Source organism: Hemicordylus capensis, chromosome 2 (assembly GCF_027244095.1).
Source record: "Hemicordylus capensis ecotype Gifberg chromosome 2, rHemCap1.1.pri, whole genome shotgun sequence".
NCBI lineage: Eukaryota > Metazoa > Chordata > Lepidosauria > Squamata > Cordylidae > Hemicordylus > Hemicordylus capensis.
In genome coordinates, this window is record NC_069658.1 from 258,166,488 (window position 1) to 258,193,360 (window position 26,873).

The 26,873-nt window shown below is 45.9% G+C and overlaps 3 protein-coding genes across 9 annotated transcripts in view; 1 reads left to right on the top strand and 2 right to left on the bottom strand.

The window, feature by feature from the left end:
• Positions 1 to 11,297, bottom strand: TCF19 (transcription factor 19). Its single transcript, XM_053297665.1, has 3 exons — positions 9,363 to 11,297; positions 7,820 to 8,453; positions 1 to 2,823 (listed from the first exon to the last, which is right to left on the bottom strand). Exons 1-3 carry the CDS (start codon positions 9,634 to 9,636, stop codon positions 2,589 to 2,591), a joined length of 1,143 nt encoding a protein of 380 aa, XP_053153640.1. The 5' UTR covers positions 9,637 to 11,297; the 3' UTR covers positions 1 to 2,588.
• The window catches only part of LOC128345556 (prostate and testis expressed protein 4-like), a 21,751-nt gene continuing 5,666 nt past the window's right edge, over positions 10,789 to 26,873 (top strand). The window contains exon 1 of the mRNA XM_053297673.1: positions 10,789 to 10,893. The gene's annotated coding sequence lies outside the window, so the exon portion shown is untranslated. The remainder of the gene's footprint in view (positions 10,894 to 26,873) is intronic.
• Positions 13,168 to 26,873, bottom strand: part of CCHCR1 (coiled-coil alpha-helical rod protein 1) — a 14,503-nt gene continuing 797 nt past the window's right edge. For 4 of the 7 annotated variants that reach the window (XM_053297660.1, XM_053297657.1, XM_053297659.1 and 1 more), the window contains exons 2-18: positions 26,591 to 26,677; positions 25,564 to 25,768; positions 23,620 to 24,130; positions 23,303 to 23,445; positions 23,095 to 23,215; positions 22,851 to 22,961; positions 21,670 to 21,819; positions 21,261 to 21,371; positions 20,835 to 20,941; positions 18,837 to 18,949; positions 17,515 to 17,593; positions 16,892 to 17,022; positions 16,267 to 16,476; positions 14,948 to 15,049; positions 14,166 to 14,317; positions 13,970 to 14,081; positions 13,168 to 13,367 (exon numbers count right to left, since the gene is read on the bottom strand). In XM_053297660.1, the coding sequence (XP_053153635.1) occupies positions 13,258 to 13,367; positions 13,970 to 14,081; positions 14,166 to 14,317; positions 14,948 to 15,049; positions 16,267 to 16,476; positions 16,892 to 17,022; positions 17,515 to 17,593; positions 18,837 to 18,949; positions 20,835 to 20,941; positions 21,261 to 21,371; positions 21,670 to 21,819; positions 22,851 to 22,961; positions 23,095 to 23,215; positions 23,303 to 23,445; positions 23,620 to 24,130; positions 25,564 to 25,768; positions 26,591 to 26,660 (2,538 nt within the window). In that variant the 5' untranslated portion in view covers positions 26,661 to 26,677 and the 3' untranslated portion in view covers positions 13,168 to 13,257. Of the gene's footprint in view, positions 13,368 to 13,969; positions 14,082 to 14,165; positions 14,318 to 14,947; positions 15,050 to 16,266; positions 16,477 to 16,891; positions 17,023 to 17,514; positions 17,594 to 18,836; positions 18,950 to 20,834; positions 20,942 to 21,260; positions 21,372 to 21,669; positions 21,820 to 22,850; positions 22,962 to 23,094; positions 23,216 to 23,302; positions 23,446 to 23,619; positions 24,131 to 25,084; positions 25,308 to 25,563; positions 25,769 to 26,570; positions 26,678 to 26,873 lie in introns of those variants that run through there. The other 3 variants (XM_053297662.1, XM_053297663.1, XM_053297664.1) reach the window with 2 other exon arrangements.

A 26,873-nucleotide genomic window follows, 5' to 3' on the forward strand; every position in this document is an offset into this window, starting at 1 on the left:
TTGAGTTTGCAGTTTGGTTTATTTCAGTAATTGTAACTGTACTGTAGATGCTGCAAAACAAGAGATGCCCTAGCAGAGGGCAGATAAGCCCCTTCCTTCCTGAAGATAAAACCTGACCAAACATGTTAGCAGGAATAAATCCTGTCTTATCTTCCCTCAACTACAGGAGTCTTTGGTTATGCTCCTTGTCCTTTTAGTTGCAGAAAGCTCCCTGTAGACCTATACATATAGCTTATTTTTGATTTAGCATTTTAGAAGTTGTATTTCTCAGCAAAGTGTAATTCTAGCTGCGGGGCACTAGAGGGTAAGCATTCTCTTGTGTTACTCAGAGTTCTTCCTTTAAAGGCACGCAGAAGGACAAACAGTAGAACAGTGAAGCAGTTTTTCCAAAATGCATCCTTGACACTATCTTGGAATGTGGAGGCACCTTTTCCCTCTTCAGTGCAGCCCTTGCAATAGCCACGGTGGCTTTCCCTACTCTGTTTATGGCCTAATTGCAATGCTGTGGCCCTAGCCAAGAGAGTGGGACTCCCAAGGGGCTGGGGGAGCTGCTTGGAGGTCACAAGCTGCAGGGATCACTCTATCCCAAAGATGATCTTCTCTTCTGAAGCTTCTGAGTTTTCTCCCCTACCACGGAAGGAGATGCAGCACAGGGAGAAGATGCAAGGTGTCTTCTTTTCCAGAAATGCTTTGACCTGCCTGAGCAAAGAGAGAGGTTTCTCTCCTGTAGCCTTGTTTGCTCCTCAGTGAAGGGAAGCACACACACGTGCAAGGAGTTAACACAGAAGTTTCTGCACATGCTTTTGTGTGCATGAATATACAGACACTTGTGAGTCTGTTGCCAGTAGTGTGACCACCAGACCAAAAAAGGGTCTGTGTTAGAAATTAGTTAGGAGTATCTTTTTATCTGAAGAGACAATTTGGTTTTAGCAAAAAATAAAATGAAATCCTTGAATGCAACAATCCATGGGTGTGGGGGGCATACATACCAGCTGACATTACAGAACTGTAATGTTGTGCCTCAGGGCTGCTGCAGATACTGAAGGCAGCCCCTTTAGAACAGGCTGTAATGTAAATGGTGCTTCTGCAGTTTTCCATAGGAGCCTCTGTCCTTACTGTAAGTAGATGTGGGCTCAGTATGGGCCTGCCACAGAGCCATCTCCCCATTTTTAATCATGTCATCCCCCCCCCCAGTTTTGTGAATGTCTCCCCCTGTGTCTTTGATAACTACCAACTGAAGAGGACAATCAATGTATCTCTCTGACGTGGGCTCTGACCCACAAATGCCAATACCACAATAAAGTTGTTGGGCTTTAAAGTGCCACAGTGTTGCTGGTTTGCTTCTATTTTTTTACTGCAACAGCTTATGGGCCAGGTTTGATGTGATAAAGTCAGCCATGTTGGTTGCGCATGTGCCTTCCCTGTCAAAGCTGCAGCCCTGATTTTTTTAAAAAAAAACTTCCTATGCAGGGCATGTAGGTGAGGGGAGGTGAACCTGTTGCTTTTCTTGCAGCCTAGTGGTACTGCTGCTAGGCCACAAGAAAAGTGGCTGGAACAATTAGAGGTGAAGTGGTGTAGGGTTCAGGGGGCCTTACCCCCACTCTCCTGAAAACTCAGCACATGCTCCCTCCTTTATATGTAAATGGGCAATGTCAACATGAACCCCAATCATGGCTACTTTGCTAATATCTAGCATGGTTTAAGATTCCCAACCCTTTCCTCACCTTCACATCTTAACCTTCTACTTGTCTCTTTGTAAAAAGACCTGAGAGCACAGGAGTCCCTTTCCAAGCATTTCAACAGTGCACATGGTTCGCAACATTGTTGCAACATTAATTTCTTCTTGAGAAGTCCAATGAGATTTGGGTTTGGAGCATGTTGTAGAGTGGCGATAGATTGTGCTCTCAGGCACTTAGCTCTTCTCATGGCATGTGGCATTTGGAGAAATGTAAACCAGCCTGTAAAGGTAGGAGGTTGGCCAGAGAACACGGCTGCTATTCCAGTGTAACAAGCAGAGCGCAGGAATTTTTCAGCAGCCACTTGTATAGCTGGAAAACTTGCACAGTTGGACCAATCCCAGCTGTTTGTTTACATTGTCATGAGCTCTCACTTGGTTTTGCTATTCTTCTGAGAGCACACCTGTCTCTGTCCAGGTGTGTTTTTACCTACATATGTCCTGCAGGTTCTGAGGAGTGAAAGCCTTGAAAAGTATGGAGCTGTTCACTTGCGTAGATTGTCCGGGCAAGCAGCTCTGTATTTGAGCTAGCCTCTTCCAGTCTCTTGCCCTGGTTGGGAAATGTGACTTCTCTGCAGAAGGAAGGAAGAATGAGAGGCAGAAGAGACCCAGATTGCTGGGATTCAACAAATGCTCTCCCAATTCCTCCTGGAGAGACTTCCATGGTCTGAAGTGGGTGTTATTTTCACCAGGCTTCTGTACAGGCTCACTTTTGGTTTCCCCTGAAAACATACCCCTTGTGCAAATTTTCCCTAGTCTGTATTCACACACCCACTTTGATCAAAGTACACACATGCTTGGGTTCCCTGCGAATGCCTCCTGTGTGTTCTGGGCTGTGCCTCCCTCACACCCATTAGGAGCGGCAGGTGACACAGCGGAAGTCAGCCTCTTGTACAGCGCTGTAGCTGCAGCCCACGCAGGCCACGTGGAACCAGGCATCGCAGCTGTCACACTGGACCCACTCCACGATTTCATCCTGGGGGAGGCAGCACCGGGTAGCTGCACAGGGCTCTGAGGCAGACAGGGTCTGCGAGAAAACCTGGCAAGTGCCCTCCAGGGGGTTCTTCCGTGGCCGACCACGCCGTTTCCTACAAGGGAACAGAAAGGAAGGAATAAAGCACCACTCTCATATCTCCTACATTTTATTTATTTTATATTTGGAGAATTATGGCCTCTTTGTCCACCAATCAGATTTACAAGCATATTAAAGAAGCATCAAAATAAAATGCAAACAAGGAGCAACTCAAACAAACAGCCCAGCCCCTCACACACAGCAAAACACTAATAAACCGCTCCATATGATATGGTGCTAAAAAGCTGGGAAGGCAGAACAGATTTCACATGCTGCCTAAGAGACAACAAAGTGGGTGGGTGAGGGTGTTTGGGGATGGCATTCCATAGTGGAACATAGGCAGCTGCCATATACTGAGTCAGACCATTGGTCTATCTAGCTCAGTATTGTCTACACAGACTGGCAGCAGCTTCTCCAAGGTTGCAGGCAGGAATCTCTCTCAGCCCTATCTTGGAGATGCCAGGGAGGGATGTGCACAAACCGGCCCAAGGGCCATGCAAGAGGCCTGCTGGTTTGCAGTTCGATGCTGGCGGGGTGTGTGTCTCCCTTTAAGGGGGGGGTTGCACTTACCCCTCCCGCCGCTTTCCCCCCCACCAGTGCTCCATTTAAAATATATATATATTTTTGGGGTGGCAGCAGCGTTCCTTCCTGCCGCCCCTGCCCCCGTTGTTGCCCGGAATTACGGGCTACATGTGTGCACACGTCACATCTTGCATGCGCACACAACGTGCAAGCTGGGTGTGCGCATGGGGTGGCGTGCACACACCCGCTGCCCATACTTCCTGTATTTCTGGGCAACAACAGGGGCAGGGGCAGCAGGGAAGAATGCTGCCGCCCCGAAAACATTTTGTTAAAAACGGAGCGCTGGTGGGGGAAAAGCAGCGGGGAAAAGCAGCGGGAGGGGTAAGTGCAACCCGTCCACCCTTAAAAAAAGACACACACCCTTGCTGGCATCGAACCGTGCCCCCGTGCCCATCACTAATAGAGGGAGGGAGCTTGGAACCTGGTCTTCCCAGAGTGGATCCATCCTCTGAGGGGAATATCTTACAGTGCTCATGCATGTAGTCTTTCATTCAAATGCAACCAGGGCGGACCCTCCTTAGCGAATGGGACAAGTCATGCTTGATACCACAAGACTGGCTCTCCTTTCTACTGGGGGCTCTACTACAGAAGAGGCCACCTGGGCCTGGTGGGTATCAGAGCAGAGCTTCAGTTGGTATTATCTCAGTATGGATAATACCCGCTATACTGGTATTAGTGTGTGTTCACGGTGTGGACCACGAACTGGTTCACCGGTCTGAGCGGCTATGTGTATGGGCGGAGGCCAAGTGAGTGCGTGCCTTGCTGGGGTGGGGTGCGGTGGGGTGTGCTGGTGCTGCAGCTTCCAGGAGTGGTACCAAGGCTGTTAAGCTGCCAGCACCTTATCATTTACTCTTAAAGGTGCCTCACTCTTGCTGCCCCCCCCCGCCACCCAGAGCCACCCGCCTTCACCGGCTATCCTAAGCTTTATCTCCTTTATTACAAGCAAACTTTTACATATACATCGTTACTCAAATCAGCAAACTAGTCTGCCCCAAACTGGGCCAGATTCAGGTTGATCTTGGACTGGTCTGCCTGCCCTGAAGGCCGGTCTGGTTTGCGCTGGAACTGTTGAACTGGTCTGGTTAGCTATCAAACCGTTCATGCACACCCCTATCTCAGTAATCCCTATAACGACCCTATGAATAGGCTAATATTATGTTAATTTCAGCTTTAAATCAAAGTCTTCAATTTACAACTTCATCCTCTGATACAACTGATACAGCCATTTTGGAAAATACCAAGTTTAGCTGTCCAGGAGAGGGATCTTAAAACTGGAAGAAGATTATCTTCTGAAGGGGTTACATCCCCCTCAATCACTAATATCATAATTTGTAGGCAATACTACCCAGTATGACTGCTATTGACCCTACCTAGCACACCACCGAAAATTAATCTCTGCCTTTGCTAACATAAAGACGTGCACATTCCTCTCTTCTGCCCTCTGTCTCACAAGGGACCTGTGTGTTTCATTTAATGCTGGAGACAGATCTATTGTATATTTTCAATAAAGTGCAAGGGTGGGGGGAGGCAGCTGTGATTGCTTTTGTCCTAGCAGTCACTGGCACAACCTGAAATTTGTTTTGCACCTCACAAAGTATAATCTAGTCTTGCCTAGCACTGCTGGCACTCCATCTTAAGAATGCTACAAACTCAAGATTTGGGGCTTGAACACCTTGCCCAAATGTTACGTGGCTTCCATTCTGTTTAGAATCCAGATGGGAGATTTCCAGTGCATTCAAAACCTTGCTCACTATTTTGTGACTTTTTAGTGGGACCTAAAAAACAACACAACCACATTCTCCTACTGTGGCTTCTTTCTGGACTGCTTTCCTAGAGGACCAAATCTTATGATTTTGGTATGCTACCTTACACGAGCCACCTTAAGTGGTGCAGCGGGGAAATGCTTGACTAGCAAGCAGAAGGTTGCCAATTCGAATCCCCGCTGGTACTATATCGGGCAGCAGTTGTACAGAAAGATTCTGAAAGGCATCAACTCATAACGCACGGGAGAAGGCAATGGTAAACCCTTCCTGTATTCTACCAAAAGAAAACCACAGGGCTCTGTAGGCTCCAGGAGTTGAAATTGACTTGACAGCACACTTTAGCTTACGAGCTCTCAAGGAAAGACACTAGAGGGCACTACAGGTGCTAGGTCCACTTCTCACATTAGTTTTGATGTGCTAAAAGGTTTGTGATGAAGGAAATACTTAAAAATAACCCTCACCATGCCAGAGCAAAGCCTAACCTTCCATGATTTGCTCTGGCATGGGAGAGTATTTCTAAATTGATTGTGAGCCCTTTGAGGACAGGTTGTTATTTCTCTGTGTAAACCGCCCTGAGCCATTTTTGGAAGGGCGGTATAGAAATCAAATAAATAAATAAATAAATAAATAAATAAATATCGGCTAATGAGGGCACATTTCAAACACCAGCACTGATCAGACAAAGATAATTATGAAAAAACAAGTCATCTTATGGTGATGTTATCAGACTGTGTGAAATGGTTCTTACAAGAGCCTTTAATCCAGTGGGCCAGCCTTGTCCTCTAAAGCAGGGATCCTCAACAATGGGTCCCCAGATGTTACTGGACTTCAACTCCCATAATCCCCAACCAAAGGCCACTGGGGCTGGGGATTATGGGAGTTGAAGTCCAAAAACATCTGGGGATCCAACGCTGAGAATCCTTGCTCTAAAGAACAGTTCCCTCAGCTGGGGACTGAGGGAAGAAAGGGCAGATGAGCTCAGCTCAGCACCAGCAACAAGAAAAGGAAGGGGACTACTCTTGTGAGAAGTTTGTTGTTAAAGGTTTGAGTCCTTGGTTCCAAGCTACCTCTCCCCATCAAGCCCAAAGAAAGCTGCCACATTTGGCCCCTGCATTATCTGTTCTCCTTTCTCTGTCTCTTAGGAATAGAGGAGGGTACCTCTTACTGAGTCAGACCATTGGTCCATTTAGTTCAGTATTGTCTGTACTGACTGGCAACAGCTGTCCAGGATTTCAGGCGGCAGTTTTTCTCAGCCTTATTGGAAATGCTGCCAGGGACTGAACCTGGGACGGTCTGATGCAAGCATGTAGATGTTCCTCCACTGAGCTGCATCCCTTTTTCCACGGCAGTCTGCCCTTACGGTTGATAGTGTCACCATGGTAACAGGGCCTTCAGTATTCCAGAAGCCTAAGGCCTCATCAGAAGAATGCCTTCTCTTTGAATGATGAAGAGGCAATCTCCAGTTCATTAGCAGGAACCTGTTACACTGGCTTGATTAGATTTGCAACTGAAAAGTTTATTCCTAATACCCCACTTCTGCCTGCCTATTTGCCACATGGTCCCACTGCCACTGAAGGACCAGGTGAGGGGGAATTACTAAAGAGCCTTTGGGCTAAGCCTGGTTGTCTCCAGCAGTTCCACATGGAAGTCTCAGGTGCAGGATTTGAACTGCTGAGAATCTCTCAGGGTTCATGTTTCTAGCAAAGTAGGTGATTAGCCATTTTAGTAGAAAGCATTTGCAGATACTAGAGAGATAAGAAGGATGCGTTTATTTTCCCTGCAAGGCTATGTTGTCCCTCATCCATCCATACCTCCTGCAGGCCCTTATTTACCCCTAGTTCTGTTCCTGCTACCACACTGGTTTCAGTATGTTTGCCAAGCATAGCAAAAACTCAACCCAAATATCAAAATAAAGGTACATAATCGTGCACTTATGCATGTGCAGCCATTTTTATAAATACCATATCCACTGCCATGTATCTGCTGGTTTATCAGGCATGAGAATGCTGGTGATTGGAAAGCTGTAGATACATAGACGTATAAGGGAAGAATTGCTAGCCAGCCGTGAAAAGTAAGGAAATCGCAGCTCCTGATCACTAGACATGACTTCCATACAGTGTTCCCTCTAACAGAAAATCCCAGATGCTCTTGACTACAATTCCCAGCATCCTAAGCCAAAGCCCACTGCAGCTAGGAGTTCTTGGAGCCATAGTTAACAACATCTGAGATTCCCTCTTACAGGGAACACTGCTTCCATACCTTCTTAGATCTGAACACGTGAAGCTCTTTTATACTGAGTCAGACCGCTAGTCCATGTACTCCTCTGTACTGTCTACTCTGACTGGCTCGCTAAGGTGTTGGGAAGAAGTCCTTCCCAGTCTTGCCACCTGAGAGCCTTTTTAATAAGACAACAGAGATCAAATCTGTGACTTCATGTATGTCTGCATGAGACTCCACATTTGGCTCTTCCCTGCCTTTGGCAGTGGCCCACAGGGTTTCCTCTCTCCAACCCTCATGAGAACTAGAAACTTTAAAAAAATAGCAATGGATTCCTTAGGTCATGACTATACTGTAGATCTTTCTTTTAAATCAGAAATGTAGGCATCATAATGGTGCCCTCTGGTATGAACTATGGTGACTATAATGTGGAATTAAAGGGGGTCTTACCCACTGGGTGTGACATGAAGCTTTGGTCCCATAGCCTCTTGAAGGTTCTTGCTTCCCTCTTGCACTCTCTGCTGGAGTCGCAGGGGGTTGTGGCAATGTACATACGTATCCAATCGCTGCTCCTTTTCTGGTGGTGGCTCTTCCTCTTCAAGCCGTGTGATTTCATCGTCCAATTCCGGCAGCAGCGTGTGAGCAGACTTGCGGCGATTCCGGGAGGTTCTTGGCTGGATGGGCGGCTCCGTACATCGGCCCCGTCCCAGTGAGAAGGTGAATGGCTGCGGCTTGAGTTTGCTGAGACTGCCGATGGAGCTAAGGATGAGGGTGGCCTTGGAGCGGCAGGAAAGGGAGGTGCGCGAGTGACGGGATAGCGGGCGGATACGGTGGTTGCCGGAAGGTAGCACTGGCCGGAAGCCACAGGAGAAAGCTCCAGGGGCTTTTGGTTCGGTGATAGCAGCAAAGTCCTGGGGCCGCACTTGGACCTTCTGGAAGAGGAAGTAGAACTCGGAGTTGCCATGAGGCGGTGGCAGGGCACAGCCCTCGGGGACTGGATTGGGATAGCCAAAGGTCAGAAGATCTCCATCATTCAGGTCCACCTGCTGACCATGGGGTATGCGGATGGCATTGACATAAGTACCTGAAAATATTATTGGATAAGAGAGGAAGGTTGCTGTTAACATATTTACTAGCGAAATGCCCATCATTATGATGGAATGGGATTATGTGAAAGACTTTCATAATGCAGGAACCCAGGCTGCGGATGTATAGTGTGTCTTAATGTGCACACTGTGTGCTCTGAAACATTTATTTGGAAAGCCCAAGTGGCATCATGGATTACATCCATCTCCTCTATATAACATGAAGGCTGTTCACCAATTAAAGAAATCTAAGTTGATTAGTTGTATGAGTTTTGGTCAGTTAATCTTACCAGTTAAATTTGCATACATTTGAATATGGATAAGTAAGATAGTACTGAAGGAAGTACTATCCTTTATTTTTAGTTTATGCACAAGTGGGTGGTAAGAGGCATCATCAGATGAGGTATTCCCTCTGGACCCTCTCCTCTCAGTTTTTAAAAATAAGATAGCGAGCCCCTTCAGGACAGGAGTATTCATTTCTAAATATACTGTAAGCCTGGGCCGGTCAGAAAGCGTAGGATAGAAATCTAACAAACAAGCAAACAAAACAAAGATTGCCATGCCCTAGCATGCCTAATCAATGACTAGTCACTGTCTGGGTGACAATGCAGGAGTTGGAAATGAGGTGCAGAGCCAAGAGAGGAAACAGGGCAAAGACAAAAATTCATCAGTGTTTGTTGCTTCTCTATCTTGAGGGCATTGAGGAAACTGCAAGACTTTGAACCTTCTTGTCTCAAACTGATTCTCCCCATGGAAGAGCTAAAGCCATCCCCACCCTGTCAGTGCAAAACACAAATTCTTACTTGCATGACTAGGATTAAGTGCCCAGAATGCAGCGAGATCCTTGCAATGGTTAGGTTTGAACTTGCCACCCTTTCCTTGGTAGAAGAACACTTCCCAGGACTCACCATGAGTGCTGTAATCCACCAGACCAACTTGCCACTCCCCAGCTGTGCTGTCAGCATCCCTCTTTGCATGTATTTCTGCGTGGATCCGTGAGATCAAGGCCGGATTCTGCTCAGACACTAGAACAATATCGCAGATCTCGGCTCTGCGCCCCAACCGATAGGTACAGCTGGGCTTGGCGGGGCGGAAGGTGTAGAGGTCCTGGTTGGGTGAACCTCCAGGCAAAGCTGGGCCCATCCGGAGTAGCTGGAAGCAGGGCAGGGTTTCAGAAAGCATCGCTAGCTCCCTCTGTTTTTCACAAGCCCAGGAGGGGATGGCTGTCAGGACTTCTGAAGTCACGCAGGAGGGTGGCTGGAACAGAGTTCTAATAGATTGGAATGGGAGTCTAGTGGTAGTAATAAAATACTGAAGTGACAGGAGATCTTGTAGATTTCATTCACTCCACTGCAAGTCTCAAAATCCACTTTCAGCTATAATAATGCCAATTTTCTTTGAGGGAGTTAATTTCTTCAACCTTGCACAATTCACTTGTTGACTATATAGCAGCATTAGGTGCAAGGAAAAATGGTCAGCAGTGCAAATTCAGGTTGCTACAGGGAAAGACTGGCTAACTGGGTGCCACTCAATTCAAGCTCAGCAGTGACCATTTCGACTGTCTGAACCACTGGGATGGGAGAGTTTCATCAGTGCCACTCATTGACATTAATCACTATCTGATCTGCTTATTGCACAGAAGAAGTATTTTCCTAAATCCCACAACCAGTTTCTTATCAACTCCCAAACCTGCTACTTGTCCACAAAATGCAGGTTTAGGTGCAGTTCAGGTGCAATTTGCCAAATAGCTCCTTCTAGTGCAAACTGGCTCAAGACCCTGTATAAACCGGCAACATCCTTTTGAAAGTTACCCCTGGATGCCTTCAAGACCCGTTCTGCTACCACCAGTGCAATGATGCTCCAGAAGAAATACCCCTTGTCTTATAATACCTCTTGCACCTCCTGTGCCTGCAATCAGTGCAGAGACTCTAGACCTTTATCCGTCTAATCCTTGACAGTAAAAATGCAGATTCTGGATTCCCAGGAAATCGGTTTCTCTTCCCAGTGCTGCCGAAGACTCTTTCAGTAATTCCGTTCCAGATCAATTAGTGAGATCCTGTTTGGTGAGATCTGGAACCCTGTGTGTGTGTCATCGGAGGCTTCCCTAGCAACCAGGTATATAGTCACCGTTCTGCTTAGGAAGCTGCCTGGAACCCCTTCGGTTTCCTTGGCAACGTAGTTTAAGAACTTGATAATCTAGATCGACGTGGTAGGCTCTAGAACTCCCATCTCCTTGGCAGCGCGTATAGAAGTCTTAGGACCGAGGTTCTGGAGCCCAGTTCTTGTCTTGCCTGGTTCCTTACCAGAGGGGTGGGGATGTGGGGGTGACACCGCCACAGACCAGTCCACAGCCGAAGTCGGAGATTTGCATGGCCACCTCTAGCAACAGCTACCCGGGCTCTGAGCACCGCGCGCTCCTCCCTGATTGGTCCAATTCAGGTAGAGTAACTAGGAAAAGTACCATCTCAGCACCCTATTGGCCTAATAGCTTCTTTGTTCATTGGCTGAACTAGGAAGGGCGCGGCAAGCGTGCAGGAGAGCGCGCGGGAGAGGTGGGGTTCGAGGACGAAGCTTTTGATTGGCCAGCATCTGACAGCCGCGGATGGGTGTGGATTGGTTCGTTGGCGCGTTGTATGAGCGTCCTTCGTGACTGCGCACGCGCCGCGGGAATAAGAGTGAAGTGCTGCCTGTACCGTTCCTCCTCCTATTCTGGCAGAGCCGCCTGCGGGCATTGGCCAAAGAAGGGGGCGCCACCAAAGCCCTCCGCCCCCCAGGCAGCCGTCTGTTGACTCCTGCCTCCGCCGGGTCTGCAGTCAGCCCTGCTCTCACTTCACTTGCCTCCAATCAGGCTCAGCTGAGCTGTAGTGAGCGGGCAGCCCGCCTCCTCGCTGTTCGCAAGTAATGGGCCATTACTTCCTCAGATCTTTATCAGCCTCTGCTGACTCTGGCGTGGCCGCGGGAGGGGGCAGGCAGTAATTGCTGCAAGGGCGGGGGTGGCGACTAGCTGGGACAGGGAGAGAGAGACCGTGAAGTCTGCAGGAAATCCCACGCCTCCTATTATCATAAAGGCAGTCCGGGGTTATCGTGGACTGCCTTTATGATAATAGGAGGCGTGGGTTATGATTAAATACTATGCATTGCAATGATCAGCCATCGTTTAATTGAGTCAGTGGGACTAAATGTAAGCAAGCAGGTGTAGGATCTAATTTTCATGCTGTTTACCCTATTATCTTTCAAGATTGCAGAAACCCCCATTGAGAGAAAATGAAATTTATTCCCACTGCTGGGACTGCAAGGTCATAGTTTTATACTCAAAAATGCTCAATTTAGTGGGACTTATTTTGGAGTAAACAGGCTGGGCATAGGATTAAGTTGTACAAATAAAAGATTTGTACACAGTGGCAGTGAGTCGTTCTTCTGCTTTGGTTTTTTAATAATTGGCACATGTGCACTTCAGAATTCCATACTGCTTACTGTAGAATAGTGATATTTATTCATTTTAAGGACTTTTAAGTGGTAATACTAACCAGCAGTGAAGAGTGTATGGAGCTAGGAAGTGGTTGTTGTTATTCAAGATTAATGAATACAGATTGCAGTGATCTGTGTGACTTAGAATGCCGTTCACTAGGTGAGCATGTAATGTTATGTATTTCCAATTGGTTGTTATGGTGTTGAGAATGGCCCCTAAGTGCCATTATACATTTCCTTGGGATTTATCACTACAGGTGAGAGTTTGTATTTCAACGGTCCCATGAATCAGTTATTCTCTTCCAACCATTGATTCATTAGAAAACAAGTCATCCTGTGAACACATTTTTGTAGTACTTTCTATAGGAACAAGTCAAAACAATTCCAGTTTTCACAATACATTCTGATCTAATTTATTGTTCCCTGCCTTCTTGAAGTCTAACCAACATGACTAAGCTCAACTATATACAGAGTGTCACAAGATCTCTTCCAGCTGAGAGCCACATCTGTTAAACAGAAAGGCAAGAAATAATTCTTGCCATTATTACAACTGTTTCTTGAACTATAATCAGACCAGATATGTGGAACAGAGTGGTGGGCTATAGAGACCAGAGTCTACTCTATACCTTTGGCCATAAAACTCACAGGGCAATTTTAGGCCAGTCACATCTCTCACCTCACAGCGTGGTTGTGATAAAAAGAACCACATATACCCCACTGAGGTCTTTGGAAAAAAGGATGGGATACAAGTGTAATAATTAAGTATACCCCAGCACAAGCTTCACTGAGTTCAGTGATGAAGAATGTTACATGCTTGTAGTGTTTGACATCTTATTTTGATATTCTTGTATCATTCTTCCATGGTGAAACTCATCCAATAGGATTTAAAAGAAATACATGTGTTACTTTAGGGAGTGGCTGAACTGTAGTTTTCTAAGCAAAAGTAATGTAAATTGTGCATTCCTTGTAAAGCCCGTAAACTGTGTATCAGCTTTGTAGATGAAGTCTTTCACAGCCCTTCCCACTGAAGAGATAGTATTATATCAAGTTTGCTAACTAGATCGCCAGGGTCTGAACTCAGGTTATCATACACTTTTGGAGAGGTGCTGGACTGCTGATTTGTGGAGACAGGGCCTTGAACTAAAGCTACAAAGAACTAAAGAGTGAAGTGTTGAGAGGTAAGGATGGCCTTCATGCGGGAGTTGAAGAGTCATGGTTTTAAAATGCAGGGCATTCAACAAAGGCTTGTGTGTATCTTTAAATAATCTTTATTTACAAGTACTGGCCTATCTACTCCCACATCTTCCCTAAGTAGATTTTCCCTTCCACCAACCCTTAGATGTCAGCACTGGTGCTGATATCTTTGTCTGGTTTTTCTTTGTCCTCATCATCCAAAATAGCAGCACTCAGAACCTGCAGGTCATCCAGCACAGCAAAAAGGGACTCTGTGAGATGAGGGGAAAATACAAAGTCAAACTGTAAGCAAGTAAAACAAGAGAGAGTAGAGGAAGATGACAGTGAGTAGCGTGCTCTCATCCTGTAGCCTATTTGGCAGGGAAGAGTAATTTTGGAACCAACCATCATTAGCTTCTCTCCCTCTTGAACTGCCTCCTGTGCCATTCTACCAGGCTGCTTCTGAGGCAAGGTAGCAAAGCCCCTCTCCACTGGTTCAGCCCCTCCTAGAACTGCCTCCTACAGTAACCACTCATTATGGTCATTATGTAACTTCACTATGACACAGTATGAAAGTCTTGGTACCAGCATATGCTCACTTTCCTCTTCCCTCCACCTCCCTTTTTAAAAACCTCATCACTCTTACAGTTTATAATAATGGTTTTGCTTTGGCAGAAGGGTGGTATATAAAATGTAGTAAACACACACACATACCCCACCACCCCAATATACTAGCTGATGAGATGATGGTAAGAATGGCAGGGGATTATGGGAAGAAAAGCCACACCTAGCAGCTGCAGGTGGTATGGGGAAGGAAGTCAAAATGACAGCTGGTTTTGCAGCAGCAGCGGGTTCCTAGAGGAGAATTCAATACCTTTAGATGGAGGTTTAGTTCCCATCTTCCCAATTGACTCTACTGGGGCCTGGACTGCTGCCAGCCGATTCTGCCGATACTGGGTCAGTAGCCCTTCCTGTCTTAAGGTAGCCTATGGAAGGAAGGAGATACTTTGATTAATGCAACAGTCACAATCATAACAGGGCAGCCATACAGCCTCACACCCTAAACATACCATTAGCAGGTTCTTGTCCCTCTCAAGCTCTCGCAAACGTCCTTCAAGTCGTGTGGTTTCCTGTTGTGTGGCAGATTCTTGCAGCCTGGCCATTTCCTCACTGCGGGTTTTATCTCTTGCTGCCTGTCGCTCAGCCTGGCGTAGGGCAACCACTATGGAGGGACATGTGTTAGAACTGGGTAACAGGCAGGCAGAGCTGGGCACATGGGACCTAAGGCTTAAACTGAAGGGCAGCAAGCCACAAATCATCTTCAGGTTATTGGTCCTTCTGGACCAGACCTGCATAACATATTAGGCTCACAGGAAGGAGTGTCCTTCAGCAACAGCAGGAGCCATGCAGAGTTCTTGGTCTGTTGATAAGCAGCAGCAACAGCTTAATGCAGTTGGCTGCTTGAGACCAATGCCCCAGGCCTGCCTTGCTGGCCCCACCCCTGGGTGGTTCCAGCACACTGGGGCATTTGAGTTCTACATCCCAGATGTAGACCTTTACTGCCTATTCCAACTAGCAGCAACTCTCCAGAAAGTCTCAGAAAAAGGTCTCCACCAAACTTGCTACCAGAGATTCTTTTAACTGGAAATGCCAGACAACTCAAAAACTGCATACAGAGCATGTACTCTGTTACGGCTCTTGGGATTGGCCCTACTATTGGGATTGGCTCTTGGGATTGGCCCTACTAAAGGAAAAAATGATGTTTCAGATGGCATATTGGAGAAACACATTGTTGGTTGTTATCATAGATGTCTTGACGGCTCCTCTCCATGACAGGGGTTGTGCTACTCACCTGCCTTGGTGTGCTCTCTCCGTGCCTCATTCAGCCTTTTTTCCATTTCCGACAGATCCCTCCGTAGCTCTGTTTCAACTTCCGTCACCTTCTCTTGCATGGCTGCCAGGAGGACATTTTGGGAATGTCTAAGGAAAAGACGACTCCTCCTGACCCACACACAATTCCCTACACTTGCTCATTACAGCATTAGACTCGTGAACCCATGCACCAAGTCTCGCATGCTGTACTTCCCCTTTGGGCCCATGGCACCTCTTCCTCTTCACTCCTTGACCAGTTATCACCAGCTCTCCATAATTCTTAATGCAACTAAACTAAGCAAATATCTGATGTCTGTTTCTGAGGTGGTGACTGGCCTCAAACCCAGGTCATCGAAGCTTCAACCTTTCCACATTCAGCCACAGAAACAATGCAGCAGGTTTCTCCAAGGCTCAGACATTTATCATTCCACCTTGTCAGAAAGAGGGGACTGATCAAGGATTTAAAACCAGGACTTTTAACACTGAAAGCAAAATCTACCTGTAAAATCAACAAGCCTTGTCTGTAGGCATTGAACTCAAGACCTTGAGTACAGTAAATACTTACTATACTATTGAACCATGTTACTACAACTCCCACTTTGTCAATGTTATACCAGTTACGCGGGTTAGCAGTTTATTTCTAGCCCAATTTAGAATGCTGGCCTTCATCTTTGAAGCCCTAAATGCCCCGAGACCAGGCTACCTTAAGGGCTGCCTTTGGTCCTAAGACTGAAGTAACTGACCTGTTCTCTGGTCTGCCATCAACTGAGATTCAATAAGCAGATACCAGAGACAGAGCCTTTCCACAGTGGCAGCACCAGAGTGGTGGAATTCCTTCCACAGGGAGACTTGCCAAGTATCACACCTACACCCTGCTTTTAAAAACAGCCCTTAAAAGTATTCCAATTCTGTAAGGCCTTCAATAATTGATTTAGCTTTATACTGCCAGTTGTATGGTCTTGCTGTTTTTATACCTTAATGTAATACAAATGCAGTGGTTTTTAAGATTACTGTATTTTTACCTTCTTTTTATGGGCTATTTCTACTTTAGAATGTATGCTACCTTGTGAAATTATATTATCTCATCTTTAAAGTCAACACCAACAATAACCACATTTTTATTTATATAGTTGGTTTTTTGACTGCTCTGGTAGTGCACCAATATTTTTTCCTCTGACGGCCACATAGACAAAAATGAGTGTATGCGCCAATGATGCTTAAAGGTTTTAGACCTCTCATGCCTGGACCCTGAAGTTTATTCATGCACCAGAAAGAGGATCTGTGTGTGTCCTAGCGCACCTTTCTCATACTCCTCCCTTAATTGTCCCAGCTCCTGCCTCAGACTCTCCGCAGCCTCCTGACTCTTCTGCAGGTCATTGCGTCCTGCCTCCAGCTGCCTCTCCACAGCTTCTTGTTGTTGCCGCAGGGCTTGTTCCATTACTACTTTCGCCCCTAGGGCCTCCTGCAGGCTCTGTACTGTCTCTCTCATCTCCTTAAGATCGGACTCCGCTGCAGAAGAGAAGAGGGGATGGTCAAGACAGCAGGGCTATTGGAAGCACATAAGTCAGTATCCCTTCCAATTTCCCCTTCCTCAATTATCTGAAATTCCATCCCTAGTTTTTGGGAGTCACCAGGGTCTAGTTCTTTAGTTGTAAACCTGTGTCTGGGCTGTACTACCACAGAATGCAGGTGTGGGCTCACATGAAGGCTCCTCGATAATAATAATAATTTTTAAAAATCCCTGCGCCTGAAAAACTCTTGAGAGAGAAGACTAGGTTAAAACTGTTCTCTCTGGACAGCTGGTTTTCTATGTGCAGGGATCTTTTTTGTATGGAAGGGCACTTATCCAAGGCCTCACTTGCACTCTGCAGCAATACAGACACAGGCTTACCAGCTCAGTGAAAACTGGGCCCAAGCTAGTCACCTCTCTCATGTGCTTCAGCCACCTTCTTCTCTATGAGTTGTGCCCCACGTTTAAGCTCCACTGAGAGCCGGTCCCGTTCCTCATGCAGCATCTGTAACTCGACTTGTAGGTCTTCGTAAGGTGGATGAATCCTGGGGAAGAAGCAGCCACAGGAGGTGAGAAATCCTATATTTCAGTTGAGCCTCTCCAATTTTTTTTTCCTGCTGGACCAGCCAATGGGGATACATTAGGTGACTGGCTCTATCCCACAAGACTTAAGTGCCTTCCCAGAGAACTACTGATTTCCACTTTCTCTGATTTAACCTAGTTTTCCCTCTTAGAGAAGAAAATGTTGGATTTGAATTAGGACTGAAATGTCATTGTAGTCATGGAAGCACTAGATGTTCTAATTAAAATTCAACATTTTCTTCTCCAAGAGGAAATGGTAGGACTTTCTCTAATTTTTAGTTTCGATTCCTGTATGCAAAGCAGAAGTCACACAGTAACCCATCACACAGTACTGTTGGAAACACAAGTTAGTTGAAGCTTCTAAAGCAGTTTGCCCATTAAAAAGGGAGGGCATATAAGCTCCTTAACAATCTGGCTTCCAGTGTGTTCCAGCAGATTAAGGGTTTCTGACTTACCTCTCTTGGTCAGGTCTAGCAGGACCAGATTTCTCCTCTTGCTGAAGCTTAGCTAGTGCCACCTTCTGACACACGAGCCCTACAAGCCAAGATGGTTCAGTTACCCACTAACAAGAATGCAAGTCTCATCTTTAACAAGACACAGAGATAAACAATCTAGTAAAGACAACTCATTTTAGGGGCTGACTGATTGTTCACAGATTACCCCAGCTGATGCAAAGACATAGGGGTTAAAGTTCAAGCACATCCATGAAGCTGGAAGGAACATGCTGAAGCTGTTCTAACAGGGCAGGGCTCCTGTACCTTTAGCAGTTAGTTATGTTACAACAACAGGAATTTCTTTTAGCAGATCCAACTTCACTTAGCCCTGCATGACTAGCTGTCCCAACTTCCCCTTCTATACAGTGATTTAAAAAGGTACAAGCCTTACACCCTTCTTCCTTTCAGTCATTCCTGAAAAAGTGTTAGATGCTGTTATGACACCTAAAATCTTGTACACAAATGTGTGCGCTTCCAACAACCTACAGGAGTAAACTGGGAGATGGGGCCAAGGGACTGAAAGTCCTGTGAAAAAAGTGTGCAAAAAAAAAAAGAGGTCACACATAATGCAAGCACATTTACCATAACTTTCATGCATAATTGGCCAAGGTGGCATGGGTGTGCACTGGCTCCACAATCTGTGATATATATATATATATTTTTAATAGCAAAGAATTTTCAAAGGGCCTTTGAGACTTTTCATGGAGAACATATTTCGGAGACTGTGCACAGGATCAGTTCACCAATCTACAGGACCAGACTGTTTGTCTACAGACAAACCCACCCTCTGAGGGCACCTCAGGGTTTGTCTGTAGATTTCTGGCAGCCATCTGAAAAAGGTCTGGTAATTTGGAAGGAATACAGTACTGTGATCAGAAAGCAACATCTAGTGGCAATTCAAAGGAATGCATTTCAGTTTTTCCTCATGTTGCTACTTTACTGAGAGTGTAAAGTTTAAGGATTTGTCCCTGTCTAAATCTGAGTTTGTATCCAACTTATAAAATTCAAACACACAATCAAGGCGGGGGGGGGGCAGCAACTCAAGTTACCGAATTTCCATCCTTTAAATCAGTCAACAATGTCCACATATATTTAAATGCATATCCACCACTAAGACAGCAAGAAAGAAGCTACCCAGAGCCAAAATATTGTAGCACCAAAGCAAACTATTTCCACTGATTCTATGAGTTCAGTTTGGAACAATGTATGCCACATAAGGAGATAAAGAGTGAGGTACAAAGGTGCAACAACCTAGAGCACAAACTTGTTACACAGTCTGTCACCTTGGATGGTGTCAACTCTTTTTGCTGCAAAAGCGACTCTGTTTCCCAAACCTACTAGACGTGACAAGGCTGCCTTCCATGTCTCTTCCTGTCCCATAAGATGCTGGTGTAGCCTATGGAGCAGAATGAGGATTTCTGTGAGTCATGAGTGCCAAACATACAGCCTCCAAGGTGGTGGGAGGGGCACCATCCTTCCTGCACTACAGAAGTAAATCCTTTTCATGGCCAAAAGCCACAAAATGATAGGCTGGCAGACTTACTCATAAGCAGAGTCACTGCCGAAATGGCTCCAGCATGCCCTTTAAAAACAATCTCTGTGCTTGAGGCAAGCTTGCAGCAACATTCCTCAGACTAGGATAAGGTAAGTTGCTTTATTTAAAAAATTTATACCCTACGCCTCCAGCACATTGCTGCTCAAGGTAGCTCACAAAGTGAGAAAAACAGATAATATAAAAACAAGATTAATAAAAATCAAATTTAGAAGTAGCAAGTTCAAAAGTTTAAAATCACCAGATAATATAAAATATAATAGGTAGACTTCTGAGAGCAGACACTTTCCCAAAAAGGCTTCTTTCCCTCCTGCCCTTGAAATATTTCACTAGGATAAACTTCAGAAAGTAACACACTTGCAGTTTGTTGTAGGCATTATTGGGGAAACCAATAATAATCAAGAAGTTGAAATGCATTTATTTATGGTATGTGGGGAAAAAATACGGATAGAATCTCAGAGGACCTGCTGAGTGGAGAACTTGGTCATTCAGACAACTCTACTATAAACTGTTTAGCACCTACAGATTGCTTGGCCCTGAGCAGACCATAGACACAGGATGGATTTTGTCCAGAGGGATGAGAGCAAGATGGTGGTGAGGGAAGCAGACTGACAATAAGCAGTAGAGAGTGGAGAGAACACAGAGTCAAGCAGCAGTGCAGGAGCAGGTAAGGCAAGGTTAGGGTGGTTCATGAGACTGAGGGAAAAATTGTTATTTAGGAGGGACTTTTAGTTAGTTATTCGATTTCTATACCGCCCTTCCAAAAATGGCTCAGGGCGGTTTACACAGAGAAATAATAAATAAAAATAAGATGGATCCCTATCCCCAAAGGGCTCACAATCTAAAAGAAACTTAAGACAAACACCAGCAACAGTCACTGGAAGTACTGTGCTGGAGATCAATAGGGCCAGTTACTCTCCCCCTGCTAAATAAAGAGAATCACCACGTTAAAACAGATCCAGCGTGGTGTAGTGGTTAGAGTGCTGGACTAGGACCGGGGAGACCCGAGTTCAAATCCCCATTCAGCCATAAAACTAGCTGGGTGACTCTGGGCCAGTTACCCGAGTTCAAATCCCCATTCAGCCATAAAATTAGCTGGGTGACTCTGGGCCAGTCATCCGAGTTCAAATCCCCATTCAGCCATAAAACTAGCTGGGTGACTCTGGGCCAGTCACTTCTCTCTCAGCCTAACCTACTTCACAGGGTTGTTGTGAAAGAGAAACTCAAGTATCTAGTACACCGCTCTGGGCTCCTTGGAGGTAGAGCAGGATATAAATGTAATAATAATAATAATAATAATAATAATAATAATAATAATAATAAAAGGTGCCTCTTAGCCAAGTTAGCAGGGGTAGGAACAGAAGTGAAGAAATTAATTTTTAAAAATGGGTTTACTGCAAGAACAACAAAAAAGACACTTCCCCCCCTCAAAGGAAAACAAGGTTAAGAGGAGGTGACTGGCTCTAGAGCAGCAGGACAGTAGAGCTGGGAGGGTTTTCCTCACATAAGGCTCTTAAACATTTGCCTCATCTAGAGCAAGTGCATGAGGACAACCTACTGTGAAGGCTCTCCATCATCAGAGAAGGAAGGACTTGACAAACAGAAGAGGCAGAGAGCGGATGTTTTGAAGAACAAAGAGTTGTGGCAAAAGGAAGAGACAAAGACAAGGGATGTATTAAAAGTGAAAGTTCATGCAGATCTCTTTTCTTCCTTTGTCTCTCCCCATTACCTGCTGACAAATTCCCTCAGACCCCAAAGGGCATTTTCACCAGCCTCGGCTTTCTGTTGGAGATTCTGTGCCAGTTCCTTTGAGCGCAATGCCTCTGCCTGCAGAGTCTGTAAGGAATCAGAAAGCTTCAGAGCAATGCTGCCTCCTGAATGGGATTGGCCCTGAAGACACTTCCTAGTGGTTCCATCTAACACCCCACCCTTCAGAAACAAAGAGCACACAGGAGAAGGGCTCTTAAACTGGGCTCTGCTGTGGAGCAGAGTGGTAGGTATCTAGTCTCACATTCAAGCTGGAGGGCTTTTGGCTATGGTGATATGGAGAAGGGGCAACACTCTCCATTCAGTAGAAACAACGTCACAAGGTTCGCTTTCTCCTTCCTAAACTGACTCCAAGTCACAACATTAGTGCATGAAAAAAACCAATTACCTTGTTTCTCACTCTTTCCATATTAGCTTCAGCAGTCTTGTCCTCAAGGCTATGGAGCAAAAGAGTCACCTTTTGTTCTCTGAAGGCTACTTCTTCTTCTAGTTCTTTTACCTAGACAGAAAAGTAAAGCCTAACTCTCAGTTTCATCCTTACGTTAACCCACAGGCTACATAGCCTGACAACACTGCTTTCTCTCTTCCATCTGAGAGAATTCCACAGGCAACTCCCAATCATTATTCACCACCCCCACCATTCCAAGTGTCCTAGATCAGCCCACCCCCCCACCCCCAAGAACTCAGCAGTCTTGTTCCAGCTCTCCTACCTCCTTAATTTCTTAAACCCAGAGGTTTTGGCTTTCATATTCTCTCTCACCAATTCCTTCCTGCCCTGCTTCCAGTCAAGCACATACCTTCCTCTGTAGCAATTTAGTGGTGTCTGTATGACTAAGCTCCTGAGATTTCAGCTGTACCAGGAGAGAAAAAACCTTTTCACGCCACCGGGTCATCAGGCACTGAAGCTTCTCAGACGACTCAGACTGAAGGGGATCCTGCAGTTGGACCTGAAAGGATTCAAAAACATGAAATCTTCAATTCTATTCACTGAATACTTAACACTGGAGTTGCTGCAGAAGGTACTACAAACCTACGCACAACTAAAACACAGCTAGTGAAATAGGGGGGCTACCGACAGTTCTCACAAAACAGGAGATATGGTGGTAACCTTGTCTGAGCTGTACCTCTTCAGCCTGAAGGCAAGGCCTCACATGAATGCATGCTGCTCCATATGAGATAAAATCATCATCATAATCATCATGATGTCTGAACACAGAAAGCTAGGATGTGAGGGATAGGGACTAGTTCTCTTATGTGAAGGGGTTTCTTCTTCTTGAGGAGCACTCATTCATACAAAGCCTCACCTGCAGTTTGAATTGGCACAGTGCAAAACATCAGTTTACCACCACTATCTGCTGTTTGTGAGAACTAAGCTGGAGATCAAGTACAACTTTATGTTGAACAGTCACAGAGTTTACTCTGGGAACCACAGTTCATCCAGAGAACCATTTCTAAAATTCCTCAGAGAAACCCACAGTAATGAAATTGCTTAAAAACCGGTTTAAGAGCATCATGTAGATGTGTCCAAAGACTCTTTTTTTAACCCTGCTTCCTCTAATGGAGGAAAGGGCAGAAGAGGCACTCTTTGTAATGATCAGAAATGGGCTATTCGCTTACAAAGGCCATTGAGAAGAATCTGTACTGGATCTTGCGAGAGGAGAAGACCACCACTCTGCAATAAGCTTCCAGTGGGCCCAGGGGTGGGGGAGATTCCTAGCCCAGCAAAGACTTCCCTATGTTATTAACATCTGCTCCAGGAATTCTCAAACTTGGGTCCCCAGATGTTGTTGGCCTACAACTATCATCATCCACAGCCACTTCTGTGGCTAGGGATGATGGCAGTTGTAGTTCAGCAGCATCTGGGGACCCAAGTTTGAGAAGCCCTGATACTGTATATTCTTTGGGAACAGCAAGACAACTACTGCTCATCAATGATTGTAAGGAACAAGCACCCCATAGTGCACTCAAGTGTACCTACCTTTTTGCTGAGCTCTGTCTCCTGTAGAGTCAGTATATCACTGAGTGAAGCTAGACGAATCTGCAGCAGCTCAGCTGTAATTTTCAGGGCATCCTTATCCTCTTCCAGTTGCTGAAATGGGGAAAACACCTGTATTGCTTTCCCTTGCAGGAGAGGAGTGGAGTGGAACTGCTGTATACCCATAAATCCATGCAGAAGACAATGAGCCCTGCTGTTTAAGTTCACACATCTTTCCAGGTCTCACCTGCACTCTAGTGATCAGTTGCTCCCGCTCAGCATTTGGCTGCCTTGAGTCCTGCTCTCCAACATATGTTTTCAGCTGCAGCAGCAAAGCATTTTGGGAAGTCAGCTCTGCCTCAGCAACACTGAAGAAGAGAAAAAGGTGGCTGCCTTTAATACAGTCTGGAGAAGTCCAGTGGGCTGGGAGGTGGGGGTGGAGGAATGGATTGTACCTTAATTGGTTCTGTAGAGCATCCCTCTTGTCTCTTAGTTGGGCAACCTCCTGATGCTGAGCTTCCAAATCCTGCTGGAGTGCACATACCTGATGTTTCAGGGAGGCTACTTCAGCCCCATGGGCTTCAGAGAGCCTGGACAACTGTGGGGTGAAAGGAAGAGACTGGAGGCTTAGCACTCAGCCTCCCCATTCCTATAAACTGAAACCCCCTCCCAGAGAATTCGAGTTCTGTTTGTCTGAGGCCCTCTTGCAAGACATTTTACTTTGCATCCCAGTCTAAAGAATCTCCCAGAATGCTCTTCTTTCAGCACTCACCTCTGCCTGCTGCTCTTTGAGCACTGCCTGTAGGCACTCCCGAGCTTTCTCCTTCTGCCTCTTCCGCTCAGCTTCTGCCTCTTCAAGCACCCTCTGCAGCTCTTTCTGCGCCAAGCCAATTTCATGGCCATGCCTGGCCTTGGATGACTCAAGCTCCTCCCTCAAGAAATCTGCCTCCAAACCACTCTGCCTCCTAAGCTCCTCTAACTCTTTCCTCAGAGCCTCCGTCTCCAGCCTGCTGCTCTCCCCGACTGCCTCCAGCTCCGCCTTCAAGGCAGCGACTTCTGTCTGGCTCTGCCTTCTGAGCTCCGACAGCTCTTCCTGGAGGTGGGAGAGGACATTCTCTCGACTGGCCATTGTTGACTCCTGCTGGGCGGAGGCAACTCGCAGGGCAGCAAGTTCGGCCTCCAGCCTTTGGATCTCATGGAGCTGGTGAGAAATTATCTCAGCTTGTTGAGACATGGCTAGGGTGTGACGCACATCGGAGGGCTCCGCTTCTCTGTCCAGGGACCTGCACCACAAGAAAGAGAAACGGGTCACAACATCCCTTCTCCTTCAGGAGGCCCTTTTCTAAAGCTCTGTCTACTGGCTCAAGGGCTCCCAACCTGGGGTCCCCAGAGGTGTTTATGGGCTACAACTCTCATCATTCCCAGTCAGAGGGGCTGAAGACACACTTCTGTGCATTTCCCCTTTCAGGGCCATTGACCGCAGAGTCATAAGTGAATAGTAACAACTTCCAGAATGGTAGCCATGTTAGTCTGTTGCAGCAAAACCCACCAAGAATCAACTGGCATCTGAAAGACTAGCAGACGGCTTGGGACTGAAGCTTTCATGGACTAGAGACTAGTTCTGCAGAGGCACTGCCTGCCTCTGCAGAAGTGTTACCCTCAGTTGAAAGATGCAGACACACACATCTATATAAACACACACATAGGTAGAGAGAAAATAATCAAACAATGAGGCCAAAAATCCAGGAAAAGGTAAGATGTGTAGGCTATTACAATCCTATCCAAAGTTTAAGCTTCCAGTACTGAAGGCTGATCACAACATGAACCGCCACATACAGAGTGATCCCCAGACAAATACAGCACAGCACCACAGAGATATAAAAACAGAATAATTTTCCCCAGCCACACTATACTCCACTATCATGGGGAGGGGCGGGGCACATATTTCTAAAATGTGTGTGTCTGCACTTATTTGTATTTCTCTCAGTGTCCATTTATTTCACAGTCACCATTTAAAGTCTCTTTATGAATGGACAGGATTATGTGTATGATTGCCTTCCACTGAAGTAACATTGTACTGGAAGGCCTGGGGCTAGGGGTGCGCATAGAACAAACTGGTCTGGTCCGTGTCTGGACCCGAACTGGGCCAGTTTGGTCCGGCACCCCCTCGTACCCGCCCACCCACCCCCAGTTTGATTTGCAATTTTTTGGGGGGGAATTTTTTTTTGTAAGCTTACCCCCTCCAGGGGAGTTGTTGAAGGCAGCGGCGGGTGTGTGTGTGTGTGTCTCTGCGGAGATTCCTCCTCCCACTGCCGGCCTCCCTTGATGCCCATACCGGCTGACTCTTCGGGCCCATTCTGGCCTTCCTTCTCCAGTGCAATGGTCATTTTGGAGGGTGCCGCGCCTGTGCAATTGGCCTCTGTGTGGCCTAGGTCATTCCTCAGCTCTGGAATGAGCTCCCTATAGACATTTGCGAGTTAACATCATTACTAGCCTTTAAAAGAGCCCTAAAGACACTCTTTTTTAAGCCTGGCTTTTAGTGACACTTAAATTGTTTTAATTTTTAATGGCTTATTTATCTTTGTATTGTCTTTATTCATGTGAACTGCCTAGAGCCTCTGAGTTAGGTGGTATAGAAATTTAATAATTGAAACAACAACGCTTTTCAATAAAAAAAAGTCATCAAAGCAGCTTACATAGCAATGAGGCCATTCACCTGGTTCTGTTTCCTAGTACTTCTGTCTTATTTCCTTTTGTAGCCCATTTATGGAGTTCATCCTTCAATCTCTGATTTTCTCGTCTGAGTTCAGCTGCCTCCCAGTTAAGCAGAGCTGTGGTACCCCAGGGTGCTCCAGCAGGCATGGGTGGAGGTGGTGCTGACCGGCTCTGGAAATGTGATGGTGGGATCAACCCCCTGGGACCTAGGGAAGAAGCAAAACAAAACCACACCACTGACTCCTTGGAATGTACCCTTATGAATTTCCCTGATGGGATCGGAACTGTTATCACTGAGGAAACAAGGCAGGTTACTGACAGACACTCTTTGACTATGCTGGGACCTGGCTTCATCCAAGAATCTCATTTTCTCAGTTAGCATCTCCTCCGTTTCCCCATTCTTTTCTTTTTATCATCTCTTCTTTAACTGTCCATTTTTAATATTAGCAAGGTGTCTACTTATCCCTTAAGAGCTTAACAGATAATATAGATCATAGGAAAGGAAAGATGTTGGTGTCGACTCCAGGCGGCCACAGAACCATGTGGTTTTCTTGGTAGAATAGAGGAGTAGTTTACCATTGCCTTTCTCCCATACAGTATGAGTTGATGTCCTTGCCGTTGTCACTAAAGTGAGCATCTGCTTCCAGCACCTTCCTCTATTGCTGCTGCCTGATATAGGTGACTACATATATATATGTTTACTAGGTCTAGGAAGCACATCAGCAGGGATTCGAATCAACAGCCTAAGCAAGCTGCTTCCCCGCTGAACCACCGCAGCTGATAATATACATTATACCATGCGATTATTCAAAAACATATGATGGATAGTTAGCAATATCACATAAGAGTAGTTAGAACTGAATCTAAATCTTTATAAGCCACAAGTAATCTGACCAGGCAGTACAGCTAGAGGAGCTTTGAGGAACAAGAATGTATATTACTGTAATATTTATGCAGCAACCCTTCAAAACAGGCAGATAATAAACATGAATAAATTGGTGTATATACCAATGTATTGGAAATTTTACCAGTGGGCCTTGGGGCTCCAAAGGCAGCAGGGGGGTCCAGCTGTTTATCTGACTCTTCCCGTCTGTCCATGTTGCCAAGTCACAGTCCTTCAAAATATACAAACAAGTTTATTCTAATATCATTATTAAGCTATATTGGATATACTCAAATTCATTTTAAGACACTGTGCCTAAATCATTATAGAAAACACTATACAATAACGGCTCTCTCAGAGACCCTAAACAACAACATTGCAACCACATCCCTAGACAATAAGGCAGTATTTATGAAGGAGCATCTGAG

Excerpts from the sequence above, each read along its gene's own strand:
- TCF19 (XM_053297665.1), bottom strand. The coding sequence starts at position 9,636 with ATGCTTTCTGAAACCCTGCCCTGCTTCCAGCTACTCCGGATGGGCCCA. Across the intron at positions 8,454-9,362 it reads GGTGGATTACAGCACTCATG|GTACTTATGTCAATGCCATC; the intron begins GTGAGTCCTGGG and ends TAATATTTTCAG. Across the intron at positions 2,824-7,819 it reads CTTCATGTCACACCCAGTGG|GAAACGGCGTGGTCGGCCAC; the intron begins GTAAGACCCCCT and ends GTTCCCTTGTAG.